Source organism: Sinocyclocheilus grahami, unplaced genomic scaffold (genome assembly GCF_001515645.1).
Source record: "Sinocyclocheilus grahami isolate Dianchi unplaced genomic scaffold, SAMN03320097.WGS_v1.1 scaffold77.1, whole genome shotgun sequence".
Taxonomy (NCBI): Eukaryota; Metazoa; Chordata; class Actinopteri; order Cypriniformes; family Cyprinidae; genus Sinocyclocheilus; species Sinocyclocheilus grahami.
The window spans coordinates 1,445,804-1,469,516 of NW_015505256.1; the positions used below are offsets into that span (position 1 = coordinate 1,445,804).

At 39.5% G+C, this 23,713-nt stretch overlaps 1 protein-coding gene across 1 annotated transcript in view; it reads right to left on the minus strand.

Moving 5' to 3' along the window:
- pcdh15a (protocadherin-related 15a) overlaps positions 1–23,713 on the minus strand; it is a 234,406-nt gene that overhangs the window by 38,865 nt on the left and 171,828 nt on the right. Inside the window, exons 23-26 of the mRNA XM_016273291.1 lie at positions 19,142–19,282; positions 16,590–16,702; positions 665–774; positions 351–491 (exon numbers count right to left, since the gene is read on the minus strand). Coding sequence (XP_016128777.1) covers positions 351–491; positions 665–774; positions 16,590–16,702; positions 19,142–19,282 — 505 coding nt within the window. The remainder of the gene's footprint in view (positions 1–350; positions 492–664; positions 775–16,589; positions 16,703–19,141; positions 19,283–23,713) is intronic.

Consider the following 23,713-nt stretch of genomic DNA (forward strand, 5'->3'; position numbering starts at 1 on the left):
GTATATATATATATATATATATATATATATATATATATATATATATATATATATATATATATATATATATATATATATATTAATAGTCCTAAAAACTGGCTTCAATTTCTTATTTCACCCCAAATATTGAAGAAAAGAAACATCACATGTGCTAATGACAAGTTTCATGAAGTTCACCAAAATATATCTTTCATATATTCATATATTTCATTTGAAATGTGTGGTCATATATATCTGTATATAGATCAGTGGAATGTGTATTGTACATGTAACTTATTTGACTCTTAATCTGTAAGATTCCCAAATAAAATCCTTGGAAAAGATGAGGTGTGCTTTAGTGTTATTCTTACTTTTGGAGGGAACACGCAGGTTGGCGAGGATGATGGCGAGAGAATCGGCCTGCACGCGGAGCACATAACTGGTCACACTCTCATAGTCCAGAAGTTTATTTGTGTAGATGATCCCAGTGCGGTTATTGACTGTGAACTCACCTGCAAACACAAACTGATCAGAGAACAGTTCACAGCACCTCCAACACCAACGATGGGTCACTAGAAATCCACGGTTGCATCTTATTCACAAATCACCTGCAACTCAACCAGGAAAACAATGCGCTGGTTGGATCCAGTTGATTTAATGAATTCCCTCCAGAGTAAAAACTCACCTCCTTCATTTCCACTCACTATGGAGTAAAAGACAGTGGTGTTGACAGCTGTGGCCAGAATAATTCCCACAGGCGTCCCGACAGGAGCGTTCTCACTCACCAGACTAAACCTGCAGATATAAACCAGAGCAAATGACAAACTTCATTCAGCATTAAACAACACACAGCCGAGTGCAGTGGAGAACGCTCAGTTCCAGCGCAGATACTGTGACATAAATGTCAGTTTCCTGTTGAATACTGTATAAACAATAGAGAAGTTCAATAGGCCCTCCACCTCCACAAAAGACCTTTGCTTTAAGAGTTGAAAAGAGTTTAACTACTGTATTCAAAAGCAGCACACATAAATCAAGGGTCTAAAGAAAAATCTATTTTTAAAGCTTTTGTCTACAACACGAGCTGACCTCTGAGGCCAGCGATTCTCAACTGAAGGGTCAGAGGTCTGTTCTAATGAAAACAATGCTTAATGCAAATAATACAATGTTAAAAACTAGTTTGGTTAGAAAACTATCTACAACTTTTAAACGGGAAGAAAAAACACTTTCTATGTCTTTTGTTGTTGATGTCAAAGGCTGGAAATAAATCTGTCAAATTGATGCACATTCATGTTTCATTAGATAGTTAATTACTGATGATAATAATGCTGCCATGGACAGGATGCATGACATCCTTAAAAAGCATGAACAAAACAACATAAATTAAAGGAAAATATGATCCCAACTATGGGTTCCTATGCAATATTGTGAATTTGTTTTGTGTGGTAAATTATTTCCTGTTAAGAGCATGAAAGCATCAAAATTCAAGAGACATTTACCAAACAAACACTCAAACCATACACATTACTGTTCAAATGTCTCTTATTAGGCAAGGATGCATTAAAAGTGACAAATGCTGTTCTTTCTGACTTTCTGTTCACCTAAGAATCCTAAAAAATATTCAGCAGCACAATTTTTTCAACATTGATAATAAGAAATGTTTTTAAGCAGCAAATCAACACATTGGAATGATTTCTTTTAAGTGACGTGACATGTGACCCATACTCGGAATTAGTGCTCTGCATTTAACCCATCCAAAGAGCACACAGCAGTGAACACACACACACGCAGTGAACACACACCGTGAACAAACACCCGGAGCAGTGGGCAGCCATTTTTGCTGCAGCGCCCAGGAGCAGTTGGGGGTTTGGTGCCTTGCCCTATTGAAGGTGGAAGAGAGTGATGTACATTCACTCCCCCCACCTACAATCCCTGCCGGTTCGAGACTCGAACCCGCAACCTTTGGGTTACGAGTCCGACTCTCTAACCATTAGCCCCTTTCTGAAGGATCATGTGACACTGAAGACTGGAGAAATTATGCTGAAATTGAAACTCTGCCACCACATAAATAAATAAAAAATTTGTATGTATTCAAAGAGAAAACAGTTATTTTAAATTGTAATAATATTTCACAATATTAGTTTTTACTGTATTTTTGATCAAATAAATGCAGCCTTGGTGAGCAGTGTTGTGGAAAGCTACTTTTAAAAGTAATGCATTACAATATTGTGTTACCCTTTATGGAAATTAATGCATTGCGTTACTTTTACGTTATTTTTTTTAGTCACCTGGGCTGGGCTTGCTTATTAGACAAAAACCCAAAGGTTATACTTTTAGCAACTGTAAAGGCCCTTTCACACCAAAAGTGAAATTGTGCCTCTGCACCTCATTTCTCTCAACACTGGGACAGGACAGCTGTCAGTCAATAAATGGGAAAACAAAGTAACTTGCGTTCCCTTTCAGTTGGTCACTCCGAGTCACGTCGGTGACCGACGAATTGGGATCTCGCTTAGAGAGACCAATCCACTTTGAGTGTAAACTAAACGAGCCAATGCACATTGGCATGCGATGATTGCATCCAGCTGCCGCTGATCACAGTGTGAGCATAAAAAGGCAGCCAGTGCAACGCATACCAGCTTTTCACTTCGGAGCTGAGCGACAACATCATTCTGCTCCTACCAAACTGCTTCGTGTGTGAAGAGTCTAGAGCGCTCTCTGGAGCTTTTTGTGATGGCGGACGGCGCTTCAATGGTGGTCGTTCCTGTGCCGAGTGGGTTGCGCACTTCAGGCTGCACTACCCCCTGTCGTGCTGTGAGGGACGCCGACAAAGTTTGTTTCCTTAATCCCCCTGTGTCCCAGACCGGCCTCTTCGGCGACGCGGTCGAGAGCTTGGCCCAGCAAATGTTGACGCAGAAACGCATCTTCGGGTGCATCCATCCCCGAGATTGGTTTGCAGCGATTGACCTGAAGGATGAGTACTTTCATGTGTCGATCCTTCCGCGCCCCAGACCATTTCTGCGGTTCGCGTTCGAAGGGTGAGCATATCAATACGAAGTCCTGCCGTCCAGGCTGTCCATGTCGCCCCGTGTCTTCACGTAAGTTGTGGAGGCAGCCCTTGTTCCCCTGAGAGAACAGGGCATTCACATTCCCAACTACCTCAACGACTGGCTCATACTAGCTCAGTCTCAGCATCAGCTGTGTGCACAAAGGGAATTGGTGCTTTCGCAGCTCAGCCGGTTGGGCCGTCAGGTCAACTGGGTAAAGAGCAAACTCTCCCCGACGCAGAGGATCTCTTTTCTCGGTATGGAGTTGGGTTCGGTCGAACAGACAGCACGCCTCACAGAGGAACGTGTGCGGTCGGTGCTGACTTGCTTGAATTCATTCAAGGGCAGGACAGCGGTCCCACTGAAACTATTTCAGAGGCTCCTGGGGCATATGGCAGCTGCAGCGGCAGTTACGTAGCTGGGACTGCTTCATATGAGACTGCTTCAGCACTGGCTTCATGGCCGAGTCCCGAGGTGGGCGTGGCAGCGCGGCACTCACCGGGTCCAAGTTACACTGGCCTGTCGCCAAACCTTCACCCCGTGGTCAGACCTTACGTTCCTCCGGGTAGGAGTGCCCCTAGAACAGGTCTCTAGGCATGCCGTGGTTTACACAGATGCCTCCACCACCGGCTGGGAGGCCACGTACAATGGGCATGCAATGTCGGGGGTATGGACGGGCCCCCAAATGCACTGGTATATTAGTTGCCAGGAGTTGTTAGCAGTGAGCCTTGCCTTTAACCGTCTCAAAGGGTGCTTACAAGGCAAGCACGTGCTGGTCCGAACAGACAACACGGCGACCGGTGCATACATCAACCGACAAGGTGGTCTGCGCTCCCATTGCATGTCGCAACTTGCCCGCCAGAAACCTCTCACTGCCAGTTGTTCTACACCCTGACCGAGGGAACACTTGGCAGGGATGCACTGGCACACAGCTGGCTGCGGAGCCTGCGCAAGTATGCGATTCCCCCAGTGAGCCGTTTCGCACAGACGCTGTGCAAGGTCAGGGAGGACGAGGAGCAGGTCCTGCTTGTGGCGCTGTATTGGCCCACCCTGACCTGGTTCCCCGAACTAATGCTCCTCGAGACAGCCCCTCCCAGGCAGATTCCTCTGAGGAAGGTTCTACTGACTCAGAGGCGGGGCACCCTGTGGCACTCACGTCCAGACCTCTGGAAACTTCATGTCTGGTCCCTGGACGGAACGCGGAGGTTCTAGGTGACCTACCCCAAGAGGTAGTTGACACCATTACTTCGGCAAGAGCACCGTCTATGAGACACGCTTACGCCTTGAAGTGGAACCTGTTCGTCGAGCGGTCTTCTCACCGAGAAGACCACCGGAGATGCCCGATCAGAGTCGTGCTTTCCTTTTTGCAGCATGGGCTGGAGCAAAGGCTGTCTTCTTCCACCCTTAAAGTTTATGTAAAATGCGATTGCTGCTAACCATGACCCCGTGGAAGGGAAGTCGGTAGGTAAGCATGGCCTGGTCATCAGGTTCCTTAGGGGGGCGAGAAGGTTGAATTCTCCCTGGCCCCCCTCCATACCCTCATGGGACCTGTCTCTACTGCTTAAAACACTACAGCAGGGCCAATTTGAGCCTTTGCAGTCAGTTGAGCTAAAGTTTCTTTTGTTGAAAACTCTGCTCCTGCTTGCACTGGCCTACATCAAGAGGGTAGGGGACCTGCATGCATTTTTGGTCGGCGATTCGTGCCTAGAGTTTGGGCCGGCTGACTCCCAGGTAATCCTGAGGCCCTGGCCCGGCTATGTGCCCAAGGTTCCCACTACTCCCTTCAGGGATCACATGGTGAGCCTGCAAGTGCTGCCCCACGAGGAGGCAGACCCAGCCCTAGCTTTTTGAGCCTTTGCAGTCAGTTGAGCTAAAGTTTCTTTCGTTGAAAACTCTGCTCCTGCTTGCACTGGCCTACATCAAGAGGGTAGGGGACCTGCATGCAGTTTTGGTCGGCGATTCGTGCCTAGAGTTTGGGCCGGCTGACTCCCAGGTAATCCTGAGGCCCCGGCCCGGCTATGTGCCCAAGGTTCCCACTACTCCCTTCAGGGATCACATGGTGAGCCTGCAAGTGCTGCCCCACGAGGAGGCAGACCCAGCCCTAGCTTTGCTCTGTCCTGTTCGAGCCTTCAGAGGCTACGTAGACAGGACACAAAGCTTTACGACCTCAGACCAGCTCTTAGTCTGTTATGGAGGCCGGCAGAAGGGGAATGCCGTCTCTAAGCAAAGGATGGCCCACTGGACAGTGGATGCCATCACCCTGGCTTATCAGGCACAGGGTGTGCCCTGCCCGCTCAGGTTGCGAGCACTCTAATAGGAGTATTGCATCCTCCTGGGCGCTGGCTCGTGGCACCGTGCTGACAGATACTTGTAGAGCTGCGGGCTAGGCGACACCCACGGTCGCTAGATCCTATAGCCTTCCTTTAACCGTCTCAAAGGGTGCTTACAAGGCAAGCACGTGCTGGTCCGAACAGACAACACGGCGACCGGTGCATACATCAACCGACAAGGTGGTCTGCGCTCCCATTGCATGTCGCAACTTGCCCGCCAGAAACCTCTCACTGCCAGTTGTTCTACACCCTGACCGAGGGAACACTTGGCAGGGATGCACTGGCACACAGCTGGCTGCGGAGCCTGCGCAAGTATGCGATTCCCCCAGTGAGCCGTTTCGCACAGACGCTGTGCAAGGTCAGGGAGGACGAGGAGCAGGTCCTGCTTGTGGCGCTGTATTGGCCCACCCTGACCTGGTTCCCCGAACTAATGCTCCTCGAGACAGCCCCTCCCAGGCAGATTCCTCTGAGGAAGGTTCTACTGACTCAGAGGCGGGGCACCCTGTGGCACTCACGTCCAGACCTCTGGAAACTTCATGTCTGGTCCCTGGACGGAACGCGGAGGTTCTAGGTGACCTACCCCAAGAGGTAGTTGACACCATTACTTCGGCAAGAGCACCGTCTATGAGACACGCTTACGCCTTGAAGTGGAACCTGTTCGTCGAGCGGTCTTCTCACCGAGAAGACCACCGGAGATGCCCGATCAGAGTCGTGCTTTCCTTTTTGCAGCATGGGCTGGAGCAAAGGCTGTCTTCTTCCACCCTTAAAGTTTATGTAAAATGCGATTGCTGCTAACCATGACCCCGTGGAAGGGAAGTCGGTAGGTAAGCATGGCCTGGTCATCAGGTTCCTTAGGGGGGCGAGAAGGTTGAATTCTCCCTGGCCCCCCTCCATACCCTCATGGGACCTGTCTCTACTGCTTAAAACACTACAGCAGGGCCAATTTGAGCCTTTGCAGTCAGTTGAGCTAAAGTTTCTTTTGTTGAAAACTCTGCTCCTGCTTGCACTGGCCTACATCAAGAGGGTAGGGGACCTGCATGCATTTTTGGTCGGCGATTCGTGCCTAGAGTTTGGGCCGGCTGACTCCCAGGTAATCCTGAGGCCCCGGCCCGGCTATGTGCCCAAGGTTCCCACTACTCCCTTCAGGGATCACATGGTGAGCCTGCAAGTGCTGCCCCACGAGGAGGCAGACCCAGCCCTAGCTTTGCTCTGTCCTGTTCGAGCCTTCAGAGGCTATGTAGACAGGACACAAAGCTTTACGACCTCAGACCAGCTCTTAGTCTGTTATGGAGGCCGGCAGAAGGGGAATGCCGTCTCTAAGCAAAGGATGGCCCACTGGACAGTGGATGCCATCACCCTGGCTTATCAGGCACAGGGTGTGCCCTGCCCGCTCAGGTTGCGAGCACTCTAATAGGAGTATTGCATCCTCCTGGGCGCTGGCTCGTGGCACCGTGCTGACAGATACTTGTAGAGCTGCGGGCTAGGCGACACCCACGTTCGCTAGATCCTATAGCCTTCGTGTGGAGCCGATATCCTCCTGTGTTCTCACCTCAAACGGGAAGAGGCACTGAGAGGCCCCAGTTTAGTGTCGGCTTGCTAGAAACTTCTCCAGAGTGTCCGTACTGTAGACCCCGTCGAGCTTCTCCATCCCCTTGGCAGCCAGACGTGGCGGAATGTCCGGTGCCAGGCCTTCACTCGTTGAATCCTTGAGAATCGGTAGAAGGCTGGGTTCCATATGTAGAGGCCTAAGTGGTTCCCATATGTGTAAAGTCCACAGAGTATAGCCAAAGTATAGCCTCAGAGCCCGTGTTTCCCCGGCAGACTTCTGCCATTTCCATGAGGGTTATAATCATCTCTAATCTTCCATATGCACCTAAACGGATGTTCATATGTGTATTTGCCTCCAAAACCTCCTTCGGGAAGGATGGGGCTTCCGAAACGTTCCTGTTCCAAGTGGAACGGGTACATTTTCCCAGTGTTATCCAATCTCACTGAGTAGGTAGTGCTACGACAACAGTGACTGGTCTTCTTGTTGCGAGCCCTGGCCTACACCACAAAGGGGCGCAGGCGGCTCGCACAGGACACTGGAAGGGGCAGCATCCATGGCGCTTTGGTAGGGATCCCAATTCGTTGGTCACCGATGTAACTCGGAGTGACAGACTAAAAGGGAACGTCTCGGTTACGTATGTAACCCTCGTGCCCTGAAGGAGGGAACGGAGACATCACGTCCCGTCGCCACGGCTGCTGTACCACCGCTGAGCGGCCGGGTCATCGGCTCAGCTCCTCAGCGAAAACCTGGTATGCGTTGCACCGGCTGCCTTTTTATGCTCATGCTGTGATCAGCGGCAGCTGGATGCAATCATCGCATGCCAATGTGCATTGGCTCCTTTAGTTTACACTCGAAGGGGATTGGTCTCTCTTAGCCAGATCCTAATTCGTCGGTCACCGACGTGGCATCTCCGTTCCCTCTTTCAGGGAACGAGGGTTACATTCGCAACCGAGACATTACCTATTTGAAAGAGTAACTCAGATATTTTATTGCAAATTTAAAAGTAATGCGTTACTTTATACAAGTTACTTGAAAAAAGTAATCTGATTATGTAACTCGCATAACCTGTAATGTTGGTGATCAGAAGAGACTTTCAAAAACATTTAAAAATCTTTCCGCCCCCAAACTTTTAAACAGTATTGTACATACATGTATGACACCAATTATTCTTTACCCATCACTAATACATAGTGGTGTCAACTTCTCTTAGCTTATGAGAAATGAGAGAAAATAGGACTATTGTGCGGTTTTAGTGCAAGACAAAGCTCATGCAATGTGTTTGGGCAGAGAAAATAACAAAAACCAGAAAGTCTATCTGAATTATCTGTCACAGTTCTTGTACTCCTCTCACAGATGTTGTGAAAGCCTCTGTGCTTTCTCACGAACAGGAGAGGACCACACGCCAGCCGTCAGAAGTGGGTGGGCATGACACTCTTGTCTCTATTGTCCAACAGTCAAAATACAGCCATCATCGTGAGATCTCGACAAAGAGCTGCTGACTGCCTGGGTTTCTCTGCGCCATAAACGGGGTGAAGTGCTTTGCTCTGTCTCTGAGACAATAGGGCACTGCCGCCGTCAACTGCTTCACTGACAGTGAGGAGCCGAGGTCATGCTGAAATCCCAGCGAAGCTCAGTTTTACTCTGGTTACCATGGGAATCACAGAGGACAGAAATAGCCAGAAGCTCAGTGCAGGAGTGAGGAAACACAAAAAAGTGGAGCATCTTTTTAATGGAAATGAGTTGCTGCACAATAACTCATGACTATCTTCATCAGCACATCTGTAATCTTCTCATTGTCATACTCTCACTGCATTTACACAGCCATGTAATCACACAGTCCATTTAGCTCTACTGCATAAGTTTGTAGAGTGACATTTTATGCCAACGCATGATAATGTGAATGTTAACAGTGGAAGCGATGAGTCAGAACTGAAAAATAAATAAATAAAGGAAGGGCATTTTATTATTTGCATATTTGAAATATTCTTACAATTTGGAATAACTATTTTCTATTTGAATATATTTAAAAATGTAATTTATTCCTGTGATGCAAAGCTGAATTTTCAGCATCATTACTCCAGTGTACTCTCCAGTGTCATTTTTTATCCTTCATAAATCATTCTAATTTGCTGATTTGCTTCTCAATTATTATTGGTGCTCAGTTATTAATAATGGTTCTTATTATGATCTGTGTTAAAAACATTTTGCTGCTTAATATTTTGTGATTTTTTTTTCAGAATTCTTTGATGAATAGAAAGTTGAAAAGAACAGCATTTATTTGAAATATAATATTTTGTAACATTATAATCTTTCATTTAATAAGACATTTAATACATATTTGCTGATAAAGCATTAATTTCTAATTTAATTTATTTGAATTAAAATGCAAAAAAATAGTATAGTGTATATACAGTATACATATATATATATATATATATATATATATATATATATATATATGTGTGTGTGTGTGTGTGTGTGTGTGTGTGTATTTTAATACATATTTTGGCATTGGTGCGATAATTAGCATGCTGACATCATGCTATGCTTTAGCTGTTAGACAGTTTTCCACCACAATCGATAAGTTTAATTTTATGCAAATGAGCAAATGAGAAGTGTTATGAAAAATTATGCATTAAAATCAGTGATGGAACTGTCGCATTCTAAGGGAGTATGATTCATGCATGGATAATTGTTCATCTTGTTCATGATATGATGCATTATTAAAGGTATAACAGTTCTAATCTTCAAGCGGCTCATAATGGACATTCAGAAACACTAGACCAGGTTTTTGCATTATTGACACTATTTTCATAATTAATGCTGTACAGTTGCTTTGACAGAATCTGTATTGTTAAAAGCGCTATATAAATAAAGGTGACTTGACTTGACTTGACCAGGTGATATCAAATGAAAATGTGTCTGTAAAACTGGCCATCAAATCATGCAAACATATTGAAATAGGGATAAGCTGTAATGCTTCTTACTTAACTTTATGGGTCAGGAGAAGAAATGAGGTAAAACTAATACACTTTATTATATCACATGATGCTATCAACTGAAAACAGAAGGAAGCGTCTATAAAACTGAGCCTTCTCAAAAATAAAAAATAAAATATCAAACGGTAAGTTTAAAGGTGCTGTATGTAAGTTTTTGACTCTACTAAAGCATAAAAATCTACTAAAGCAGATATTTAAGAAACATGCTAAGTTAACATACTTGTTTATCTGACAAACAATGCTACAGTCAGTTATTCTCCTTTGAAAATGTGCGTTCCGGGCCGGAATGTCGGTCTCTGTTTTGATTTGTGAAACCCACCAACTGCCAGTTTACCCAATTGTATTTCGGGACCCCGGGTTGCCAGTTGGCGGAAAACACAGCGTATTTAATTTAATTCATCGTCAAGTGCTCTCGTTCCTGTTGGTGTTATGGGGGTAGAATTGTTGCTTAATTCCAATTAAATAGATTATGATCCACAAATAAATAGAATGAGATCCACAAATAAATCTTAAAGTTTCACAAACATGAATTAAATTCACAAATAAATAAAATGAGATTTGCAAATAAAAAACATATTCACAAATATATATTTATGTCACAACCACAACTTTGCCTGGCATTTATTTGTGAATCGCGTCCTGTGCATTTGTAGATAGCTGCACGCATTTGTGAATCGCGTCCTGTGCATTTGTAGATAGCTGCACGCATTTGTGAATCGCGTCCTGTGCATTTGTAGATAGCTGCAGGCATTTGTGAATCGCGTGGGGTGAAGTGCTTTGCTCTGTCTCTGAGACAATAGGGCACTGCCGCCGTCAACTGCTTCACTGACAGTGAGGAGCCGAGGTCATGCTGAAATCCCAGCGAAGCTCAGTTTTACTCTGGTTACCATGGGAATCACAGAGGACAGAAATAGCCAGAAGCTCAGTGCAGGAGTGAGGAAACACAAAAAAGTGGAGCATCTTTTTAATGGAAATGAGTTGCTGCACAATAACTCATGACTATCTTCATCAGCACATCTGTAATCTTCTCATTGTCATACTCTCACTGCATTTACACAGCCATGTAATCACACAGTCCATTTAGCTCTACTGCATAAGTTTGTAGAGTGACATTTTATGCCAACGCATGATAATGTGAATGTTAACAGTGGAAGCGATGAGTCAGAACTGAAAAATAAATAAATAAATAAATAAAGGAAGGGCATTTTATTATTTGCATATTTGAAATATTCTTACAATTTGGAATAACTATTTTCTATTTGAATATATTTAAAAATGTAATTTATTCCTGTGATGCAAAGCTGAATTTTCAGCATCATTACTCCAGTGTACTCTCCAGTGTCATTTTTGATCCTTCATAAATCATTCTAATTTGCTGATTTGCTTCTCAATTATTATTGGTGCTCAGTTATTAATAATGGTTCTTATTATGATCTGTGTTAAAAACATTTTGCTGCTTAATATTTTGTGATTTTTTTTTCAGAATTCTTTGATGAATAGAAAGTTGAAAAGAACAGCATTTATTTGAAATATAATATTTTGTAACATTATAATCTTTCATTTAATAAGACATTTAATACATATTTGCTGATAAAGCATTAATTTCTAATTTAATTTATTTGAATTAAAATGCAAAAAAATAGTATAGTGTATATACAGTATACATATATATATATATATATATATATATATATGTGTGTGTGTGTGTGTGTGTGTGTGTGTGTATTTTAATACATATTTTGGCATTGGTGCGATAATTAGCATGCTGACATCATGCTATGCTTTAGCTGTTAGACAGTTTTCCACCACAATCGATAAGTTTAATTTTATGCAAATGAGCAAATGAGAAGTGTTATGAAAAATTATGCATTAAAATCAGTGATGGAACTGTCGCATTCTAAGGGAGTATGATTCATGCATGGATAATTGTTCATCTTGTTCATGATATGATGCATTATTAAAGGTATAACAGTTCTAATCTTCAAGCGGCTCATAATGGACATTCAGAAACACTAGACCAGGTTTTTGCATTATTGACACTATTTTCATAATTAATGCTGTACAGTTGCTTTGACAGAATCTGTATTGTTAAAAGCGCTATATAAATAAAGGTGACTTGACTTGACTTGACCAGGTGATATCAAATGAAAATGTGTCTGTAAAACTGGCCATCAAATCATGCAAACATATTGAAATAGGGATAAGCTGTAATGCTTCTTACTTAACTTTATGGGTCAGGAGAAGAAATGAGGTAAAACTAATACACTTTATTATATCACATGATGCTATCAACTGAAAACAGAAGGAAGCGTCTATAAAACTGAGCCTTCTCAAAAATAAAAAATAAAATATCAAACGGTAAGTTTAAAGGTGCTGTATGTAAGTTTTTGACTCTACTAAAGCATAAAAATCTACTAAAGCAGATATTTAAGAAACATGCTAAGTTAACATACTTGTTTATCTGACAAACAATGCTACAGTCAGTTATTCTCCTTTGAAAATGTGCGTTGGCGGAAAACACAGCGGTCTCTGTTTTGATTTGTGAAACCCACCAACTGCCAGTTTACCCAATTGTATTTCGGGACCCCGGGTTGCCAGTTGGCGGAAAACACAGCGTATTTAATTTAATTCATCGTCAAGTGCTCTCGTTCCTGTTGGTGTTATGGGGGTAGAATTGTTGCTTAATTCCAATTAAATAGATTATGATCCACAAATAAATAGAATGAGATCCACAAATAAATCTTAAAGTTTCACAAACATGAATTAAATTCACAAATAAATAAAATGAGATTTGCAAATAAAAAACATATTCACAAATATATATTTATGTCACAACCACAACTTTGCCTGGCATTTATTTGTGAATCGCGTCCTGTGCATTTGTAGATAGCTGCACGCATTTGTGAATCCCGTCCTGTGCATTTGCGAATTGTGAAACATTTCTTGCGTCAAGACGTGCTGACAATCCACAAATACGTGGACTCCACCCACCTAGTTAACTTCACTTCACCAGAATAAAAAAATCCTGATAATTTACTCACCCCCATGTCATCCAAGATGTTCATGTCTTTCTGTCTTTGGTCGCAAAACAAATTAAGGTTTCTGAGGAAAACATTCCAGGATTTTTCTCCATATAATGGACTTCAATGGTGGCCAACGGGTTGAAAGTCCAAATTGCAGTTTAATGTAGATTCAAAGGGCTCTACACGATCCAAGCCGAGGAATAGGGTCTTATCTAGCAAAACAATAGGTAATTTTCAAAAAACAAATTTAAAACTTTTTTTTATATATATTTATATAAATTTTTTTTTTTTTTAACATTAACTACATTTGAGCAAAAGTTAAACTGGTCTTTAGAAAAATTTACATTAATTTGAGCAAAAGTTAATTTGGTCTGTAGCAATAAACAGAGTAAAGGAGAAAATAAGAATCATACACAGACTCTTTCTTTCTTTGTCTTTGTTGCTTTTGGCTGGGTAAAGAGTTTAAATATTTTTGTTCTCGTTCCCTTCCTCTCACACACCCACAGTCATGCAAATACACAAACTCAAGCATGAATAATTCAGTTTGGTGAATCTGACAAAAACATGTCCAGGTCACATTTCACCCCAAAAGAAATCAAAAGAAAATAAGAATAATACGCACAATATATTTTGCATAAAGAAAACCTTTTTTGCCTGTTGCATTTTGACGTTGACATCGTGACAATTAAATACAGTTTACAGCTCTTTGTAGTTCTCATTATCCTCAATGATTCTTATTACTTTCTCTTGAATGTAATATAGTATTTATTATGTATTAAAGTAAAAAAAAATCTGCATATATTAAAAAGCATTACAACATTTACAAGCATGATGTATAAATTCTTCACAATTGATTTGAGAAGATGAGAAATGGGAGGGATGTATTTTATTGTCAAGAAAATGTCACAGTACAAAAAATATGTTTCTTTATGCAAAGCATAATTCGTTTTGGGGTGAAATATGACCCAGACATGTTCTTGACAGGTTTTGCGAGACTCATCTATTGTGTTTGAAAGTGTAGAGGTGTCAATGTGACAGAGGCCCTGGGCAAAGCACACAATGATGATGACAAGACGTGACAACAGAAGACAACTTCCCTGCAGTACGCACTTGTATGTGTGTATCACTTGTTGGTAAACAAGACCTTGAGAATGTATGAACTTGTCCTCAGAGATCTTACATAAAGAAGGACATAAATCTTTTAAAAATGTAGAGGTTTTCATGTCTAAATATTCATACCGCCAGACACCTTGTGTTGCAAACCATATTCCTGATGGATCTGAGCCAACTGTGGTGAAAAATTCAGTGTGAATATTTCCACAGTAATGATCAAATCTTTCTACAGTTATACAATAAACATCACACAGTCAAAAGACTCAATTTGACAAACAATACATGATAGAGCTACAGGCTTCCAAAAAAAATACTTTTCTCTCATTGTTAAAAATACTGAATGTATGTATGATAGATTCACAGGTCTTCATTTAACCCGTTTTAATCTGGTGTGCTTTAATCAGATCTCCAGAGTCTTCCAGCACCAGTCCACAGCCTAATGAGGTCTACAGAGAAACGCTGCATGCTCTCTATAACTCAATAACAACTTTATTATCTTCTCAACGTCACATTTCTTACAAAACCTCGTGAACACTAGAACAAATAGAAAATACCACTAAGTAGAAAACAAGAAAAGTTTTATTTCCAAAAATATCTAAAGCTTTTAAAATCCAAAAAGACCTGTTATTGAGCTTTAAAAACGGCTTATGAAATCACAACCATTGAATCACATTTGTGTCTAGAAACTTGATTTGCCAAATTAATAAACTAATGAGGAAATAAAAGATATATCTAGAGATTTAAAGTTTTAAAAGTACAGTAGGAAAAAAGGCAATTTAAAACGAAATTATTATTATTATTTTTATTATTACACAAAAATGTATACAAATTAAATAATGGTGCCGAAAAACATGGGTAACATTATAATTAGTTGTTTTTTAGTTTTCAGTTTTTTATGCTATTTTTCGGTTACAAAAATACAGCAAAAACAGTAATATTGTGAAATAGTATTACTATGTAAAATAACTTTTTTCTATTTTAATATAATATTTAAGATGTCATTGTAATTTTTTTTATATTCCTGTGATGGCTAATCTGAATTTCAGTCTTCAGTGTCACACAATCCTTCAGAATCAGACTCTAATATGCTGATTTTGGAAAACGTAAAATTTGTTATTATTTTCAATGTTGAAAACAGTAGTGCAGCTTAATATTTTTGCGAAAACTGAGATACATTTCAGGATTCTTTGAAAAGTCAAAGTTCAAAAGAACTTTGAAAATATAATTATTTTTTGTCACTTTTGAAGTATTTATTTCTTTGTTGATCTGTTGCATGTGCAGCATGCTGTGCTCTTATTCAGATCAAATATGCTTATTTTACACATCAAACGCTGCAATAAATTCATACACGTTGTTAGTTCATTTATTATTAATTTACACAGACAAATGAACTGTTGAAAGTCATTTGGCTTTATATCCAGCTATGCTAATGAGACTAGAACACTGGTCCAATCGAGCACAGGAGTTTAGCTCATTTCAGGAGCCAGCTGTGATATATCAATCTTACCGATGAATGGCCAATCGCTCAAGCCTAAAATAGACTGACTTTTTATCCATAATCGCTATGGAAACTGCTTCTGTGAGATACATCAGTATGATTCTGAAATTAAGGCAATGCTTCAGAGAGATCATGTCCTCAGAAACAAACATAACACAACATGGAAGTGAAGTTTGCTAACCTGTAAGCAGTGACATACTATAATCCAGGAACACATCACTTACTGTAAGATGACAAGCTAAACTACTCAATTCACAACTCTTAGAGACTGATGATAACTCGGTTGATTTAAATACACTTTTGAAATAATGGATCAAACTCTCTATCACATGCTCTTTAAATGAAGTTTGCGGACCCCTGACTATGACACAAATTGAGTTCAGTTGCTTCCTGCAACATCTGATCAGCACTAGACATTGACTACAAATTCTCTTGACTGGACATGCTTCAGTAGACACACTGATAGAAATCCCCCTGAGGATGATCTTTCTCAAAAAACTGAAGATTTTATAAAAGCTCTGGGAGAAGTTTGAAAACAATTTCACAACTCAAAATAGTTTAAATTTAGTCAGTCGAATTTAGCATGACCCAAGGTATCAGATAAAAAAAATGCTTCTGGGTAACTGGTTCAAAACTATAAGCTAGAACCTAAACAAGAATTAAAAATATTATAATTTAATTGTGTTCCTTGTCAGTGTCATAAGACTTTCTGTCTTTATTAATCAAAATTGCAAACAAAACACTTATCTAACATTAAACTCTAAACCCCCTAACACGCTAAGCCAGACTTTACATTGTCCGCACGGAAACACACTGACGAGCTGCAGATGTGCCCTTTTGAAAACAACAGTGTTTGAGTGTGGTAGAGCAGCTCGAGTCAACCTCCCAGCGCTGAGAGTCACATATTAACAGATAACACTCATTACTCTTGCAGAGATTCCGAATCAGCCTGCGGGGAATATGTGCTAAACTAATTCTGACTCACAGAGCTCAAAGAGAACATGGCATAAATAAGTAAATGTCTGTTCTCTCGCTCTCTATAGACAGCAGGACCCACCTGTACTCTTCCTCGGTGAAGATGGGAATCCTGGAGGGCTGAAGCACAGTGATTTCCACTGTAGTTCTGTTCATTTTCACCGGCTCTCCGTCATCATAGGCGATGACCACCAGCTATGAGAAGAGGTCATGAAAAATACATTAAAACAGTTCATACAGACAGCGACTTGTGTCTGAATTTAAATTTCAATGCCTAATATTTTTCTATTTAATAAAAGGAACAAGATGTAGTGGAGCTTTGTATTAAAATATAATAAACTGAAAAACTTTTGTCTGTCCCCTTAATGGCTAGAGTTTTTTTTATCACATATTTTGTCCTTTTCATGGCATGGCTAGTTCAGTTTTTTTTTTTTATGTAAATGCAAGAAAACTTGCGGATACTCATTTAAAATTCAATGGCATTTTAAAAACATGTTTGAAAAAGTTGGACACTCATTTGTATTCAAAGTAAAAGGAAAATATGTCATTGCTTTTCACTTGATGGTCAAACCACTGGACATTTCTAAAGTACATTTAATCAATTTCATTTCTCGAAAAAACTACAATCATTTAAAAAGAAATGTTTGAAACCAACATGAATACAAAATTAATTGGTGCAAGTCTTCAACTCGATTTTATTTAAGGATTTCTCTTTTTCAAAATCTCGGACATCATTATTTGTCATTGAACTAGTTTTTTGTTGTAAAGATGAACAGGAAAACATTACAAAGACTTTGCTGTCAAATCTATTATTTTACAGACAGACATACATGTCTAATATTTGATCAGGTACTTAATAGTGGCACAACGTATACTGTACATCAAGTATGCATGCTGCATTTGTCCTTTTATCAATCTGAGAAGTGCATGTTATTGATTAAATGTTGTGTCAGCCATCATTCCCAAACAAAGTCATTCTATCACAGAAAAACCAACATTTGCTCAAAGGTAAATTGATTTGAGTTCACGTAACGTTAGGCTAATTAATTTATATATCGATTCAGGTCATAGTAGAGGAGACAGCAACTAAAGTGTACACAGGTTCATTGTGAGTATGCTGTAAAAACACAAAGTTCTGTCATGAAACTTTAGACAGCGCAAGCCGATAGGGCTTAACTCAATCTGATTTAATCATAGCTGATTGGTTTCTTTTCTTATCAACAGCCAAACACTTGGCTAGTGCTTGCTGTAGCAGTTGCAGTGCACTTCAAAAACCCTCCGCCTTCCCCAGCTCCACCTATACAGATCTGCTATGGGGGAATTTCAAATATGTTATATATGGGGGTTATTTCATATACAGTATGTTACATGCGCAGTAGCTGTATTTCAATACATGCTCACAGCAGCATGCCTGTGGATGTATTGGCAGTAGCAATTCTCGGTACTTGCTCTGCTGCAGCAGCAGCGTAGAAGATCTATTCTGCCAAGACCAAACACATTAATACTGCCATGTATATTACCATGCTGAACTCTCAGGCTGATGATTCACGGGGCAACTTTTTGAGCAATTTTGCCAGGCAACTTTTTTTGAGCAATGTTGCTTGGGCACTTTCCCATTTAGAATGGGTAACACATTTCTATCTGGATACTTTAGATCGGTCGTGGGCCCTGTGTCTCTCCTGGTTGCCTGTTGATGGCAACACTGCCCAAAGTTGCCCGGCAACATTGCTCAAAAAGTTGCCCCGTGTATCATCAGCCTCAAAGAGATGCCATGACAGATATAAACTTACACTATTGTTACCATTTAAATCCAATGACTCGCCCCTCAATTAATAAGTTACTGACTATCATGTGTCCTGATAAATAGTTTTAGCTTTGCTTTGACTGCTATGAATAAATATTTTAAAGTTTGTTTTGTGCTTTTGTATCAAGTAGTAGCACAATGCTGTCTTGCGTAACAACAGTATACTTCTTTGACTTATTAATAGAACAGTATGACACAAATAGCTATGGCATGCATGTGCGTAATGTGGGCACATTACATGAGTCACATGATGGTATTTTATTGTTGGCCATCTGACGAACCATTTCCATTTATGATTATCTGAAGGCCAATTCACACTGTACCGACAGACACAGACAACACAGATTACAGTACGTCACTTCTCAGACATTCCAAGACCCGACAAACACCAATTCAACATGTTCAATCGGTGAAAACAAGTGCAGACCAACAGCAACAGATGCCGACAGGGGCAACACAATGATCCAACAAAACCCAATGAGCCTGTCTGTTGCCATTTGTCTGTGTCTGTCTGCATGTTCTGCATCTCAGAACATTTTTAGTTCTTGATATCTAATGCATTAGCATAATGAAATAAACCTTGACGTGTTACCATAAAAGAATAGGTTTGACTTGTTAATCAAATTAGTATGTCCAAAAAACAGATGTATCCAAACCATTTCATTCTCCATCCTGTTCTTTACAAACTCTTGTGAATTAAATCAAAACTTTAATTTTAATCACACTGTCCTGGATTCCAACTCAAGTTGTGTGCAAATTAGCACCACCGCTCAACTTCACACAAGTGAAGTGTTTAACAGCAGAAGGACGGCCTGTCGGGTCAGACTCACCCTGAAGACGGCGTTGGGCTGCTCATTCAGGTTGACTTTGGTGATAACTCGTCCTGTTTCTGTCTCCACATCAAAGATACTTCCACTGTACGGAGACAGATCCTGATCCACTCTGTAGCGCACTTTACTGGCAGGCGTACCCTGAGGGAGAGACAACATGTTTAGTATCAACACATCCCTAGAGCACATCAACGACCAAAGCTAGTGTAATATATATTAATATATTTAATTCTATGCATCACATTTTCACATAATTCTATTGTTTTCACTGCTTCAAGAGGTTTTATTATATATTTTATGACATCAAACCATAATCATTTGCAGTGGCTCTCAAGCTCCAAAAAGGCAAATAAAAGCCCTTATTTGCCTTTATTAAGTATATAGCCTAAGTATTTCAATATCTTGTGTGAAGAACACACTGAAATGAGTCATTATTCATTGAAAATGACACATTATTCAAGTTTTACATTAATGACATCAAATGGCACTGAAATGTACACTACCATTCAAAATATTTCTTTTTTTTGGAGGAATATAGTATTTTTTATTAAGCAAGGACATATTAAATTTATCAAAAGTGACAGTAAAACCTCCTATTCATCAAACAATCCTGAAAAAAATGTAACAAAAATATTTCCACAAAAATATACAGCAGCACACCTGTTTTGAACACTGATATACTGTAAGAAATGTTTTGTTGAGCAGAAATCAGCATATTAGAAGGTTTTCTGATGGATCATGTGACACTAAAGACTGAAGTAAAGGCTGCTGAAAATTCAGCTTTACGTCACAGTAATAAAATACATTTTAAAACATATTAAAATAGAAAACAGTTATTTCAAATTGTAATAATATTTCACAATATTAAACAAATGCAGCCTTGGCAAGCAAAACAGACCTCGTTTAAAAACGTTTAACAACCTCAAACTTGACGTTTGCTCGGTGACACTTCAAGGATGGAAGTCCATTACTCATCCCTTTAAATCTTTTCAAATAAAAGGAAGTCAATGCTCAGGACATGAGGTTCAACCAGCATAAAGGCAAAGATGGAGCTTGCATTACCCAGTGACCTTTGCAGCTGTGCATATAAATACAGTGTCATTATCTAATTTGCTGGTGTGGGCTGGAAATACAGCGCTGCTCGTACTGTAATCATCGGTGTTTGAGTGACACCCTAATGAGGACGGTCACTTCCTGTCCTTGTTCTGCAGCACACTTTTCCTTTCAAGGTCGCTTCCGAGAAGTGGATTTTAAAAGTAAGAATTATCCGACTTTAATTCCAGTCATGCCTGAGAGAGACAGAGATCGAGCCGCTCCATGTCTCCATGGTGATTCACAACACAACCGGAATGATGAATCTGGTATTTCAGTGGGGCTTCCAGGGTCATCAAAAAAAAAATTCTTCCCAGACATCAAAACAAAAAACGAACAAGCACACACATGCACAAAACAGCCTCAAGAAATTCACAAACGCAAGCCACTCATAATAATGAGGCCATCCTCTTATAATTTTTCGCAAACCTTGGCTGCAATCTGCAGACATGTAACCTTGCTAGAATAAAATATGAGCACGCTCTGGGCTGAACAATAAAGATTTCGGTCAAGTCAGTGGATCAGATGAGCCAGGGCTAGCAGAGGCTAACATGAAAACATTTTTCTATTTTTTAGCAACATTTTGAAAGTTATCTTAAATTCAAGCTTGAAATCTAAAGCAGACTTTACAGTTCTTGAAAAAACTGGACAGAATGCGAATGGAACAGAGTGCAGGAGTCTCAAGACACGTTTTAAAACAATTTTATGCTTGACATAGTCTCTTAAAACACAGCATCCATGTTGGCAAACAATACCTGAAACAGTGTTACTAAACCTTCTTGTTAACAGAAATAAAAATAAAAATGAACATTTCAGAAAAAAATAAACGAAACTAATTATTTTTAATTAGTATTTCTTTACAAGACTTTTTAATATAAATAAAATAACATACATATAAATAACATTATATACAAATAACTACTTTTAAAATTTTAATGAATATTAATTTTTGAAATAAATATTTTATTTATCCAGCTAAAATGACTCTCCATATAGGACACTTGGGATGCAATTTTTAAACATATGACATGAAGACTCATGTCTTCCTTACATTTATTCAAAGAAGTACATGGAAGACCAAAGTTGTTTTTAAGATAAGTAAAAAAAAAATGGAGTTTTACAAAAACATCTAGAATAACTAGACATTAAACAAAACAAAAACAAAAGGATATCTGTCTTCTGTTCCATTCTGTGCTTTTGTGGTGATTTTGAGGCTTGAAAACTTTAGTACTCATTGATTGGAATTGCATGAAACAAAAAATCACCATACATTAGTAAATAATGTTTTTTTTTTTTTTGTAATCCGCAGAAGAAAAAATTTAGTTTGAAGTAAATAATGAAATAATTTTTATTTTTTTTAGACGATTTATTCCTTTTTCTCTCAGCATAACAAATATTTTACTGACTTCTAAAGTAACTTTTTTGTTTATGAGTTGTTTTTTTTTTATTTTTTATTTTTTTTATTTTTTATTTTTTTATTCATTGCTTTACTCTGGCAATATATATATAATATTATGATCTTTAATATATATTTTTTTCTCTCTTAATTTCTCACAAATACTGAGATAAAATGCAATTAATAATTTTTTATGGTTTTACAAATTTTATATATATATGTATATTTAAGAATTCAATAATTATTTTTGTATGTACTTTTTTTTTGTTTTTACTCTTAGTACGACACATACAGTAGACTATCTTGACTCTTGTCAGCGCTCTTGAAATAAAAAAGAATAAAATAAAACTTCAACTCAAACCCTTCAGAGTCAGGCAGTGTTGTGTCTCTGTCTAGTGAGAGTCCTTCAGGTTAAGCTGTGTGTCAGAGACTCCCAGCAGCATAAACCTCTCTCTGACACACTCCTGTCCCCTACGGTGATGTAAGCACACAGATTCCTGTTCATATGGAGGGATTCAGAGTCACCTCAAACACCCCTCGGTGTCCTCTCTTACCTGCTGTAAGTGACTCGTCCTGTCATATAAAAACACTTATCGTTATTCACTGAAAATCTTGCCCTCCGGCTCAAACCTCATTCGTATCCACATTTATTTAGATACACCGTGGCATCTTTTGTGTCTGAACTAGAGGTCTGCACAAGCTTTAAAGTGAAGCCCGAATCCGGCCCGAATCCCCCCCAGATCGTCCGACCCAACCCGAGCGGCACAGTTAAATTTAGAGCCCGACCCCCCCCCCACAACAAATACCCAATTTTAAAAAATGCTGTATTTCACGATTGCATGCAACGGTCGGTAAACAAATACATGTAAAGAAACAGAATCATTAGGCTCGGGCAGTTCACAAGGCAAAAGAAAAAACACTTACCAGTTATGAAAGTTTATGAACATCAGGTGCAGCGGTCACATAAATTCTGCCGAGTTTTTGAATGGTTGTAAACAACAAGACGACAATTCTTCCATCGTGCAAATTATGGTCATTTACTGTAGCTCGTTAGCATTCGGCCTGCTTTAAATCAGACACATAGATGCAGTGCAGTAAGATCACATTCATTTAAATTAATTAATTATATTATTTATTTGAATTAGCGCGGTCGCGAGTGAGAGAGTGAGAGAGAGAGAGAGAGAGAGGGATAAAAGTTGTGTGTGTGAACCTGCGTCTGCACGTCTCTCTCTACAAGCAATGAGGCTTAGTTCCTTTAAAAACAGCAATTTTCCCCCCTCATTGCAGAGAAATATAATGTTGCGAGTCAGTAGCCTAGCCTGTCGAAGCTATTTTACTAATAAAAGTTTCCATGCTGTGTTGTCGTGTGCAATAATGTGTGTGCGTGGGTCTATGAAAGCAGCGTACCTAGTCTGCATATAGTTTTAGTTTAGCTATAAACCCGAGCCCGACCCGAACCCGAAGCTATCCATTAAACATTAACCCAAACCCGACCTGAAACCCGAAAGTATTTCGGGACCCGTCGGGCTCGGGTCGGGTAGCAGACCTCTAGTCTGAACTGATAGTAATGTGAAAGATTTGAGATGAAGATTTTCAGTGAATTTTTCTCACAAAAAAAAATAAACAAAATCCCTACATGCCACTCAATATTCAATTTGGCAACAAAACGGATATGTTTAGAGTCACTACAGTACTAATAAATAAATAAATAAATACATGTATAATGCTACAAAAGATTTGTCTCAAATAAATGCTGTTCTTTAGAATTTTCTGTGTATCAAAAAATACAGAAAAAAACATCACACGTTCCACAAATACATTAAGCAGTGATTTCAACACTGATAATAATAATAATAATAATAATAATAATAATAATAATAACAATGATAATAACAATGATGATGATAATAATAATAATAATCTGTTGAAAATTCAGCTTTGCCATTACAGGAATAAATTACTTTTTAATTATATATTAAAATATATAATGTTTTAACTATCTAAACACACACACATACATATATATATATATATATATATATATATATATATATATATATATATATATATATATATAAAAAAAA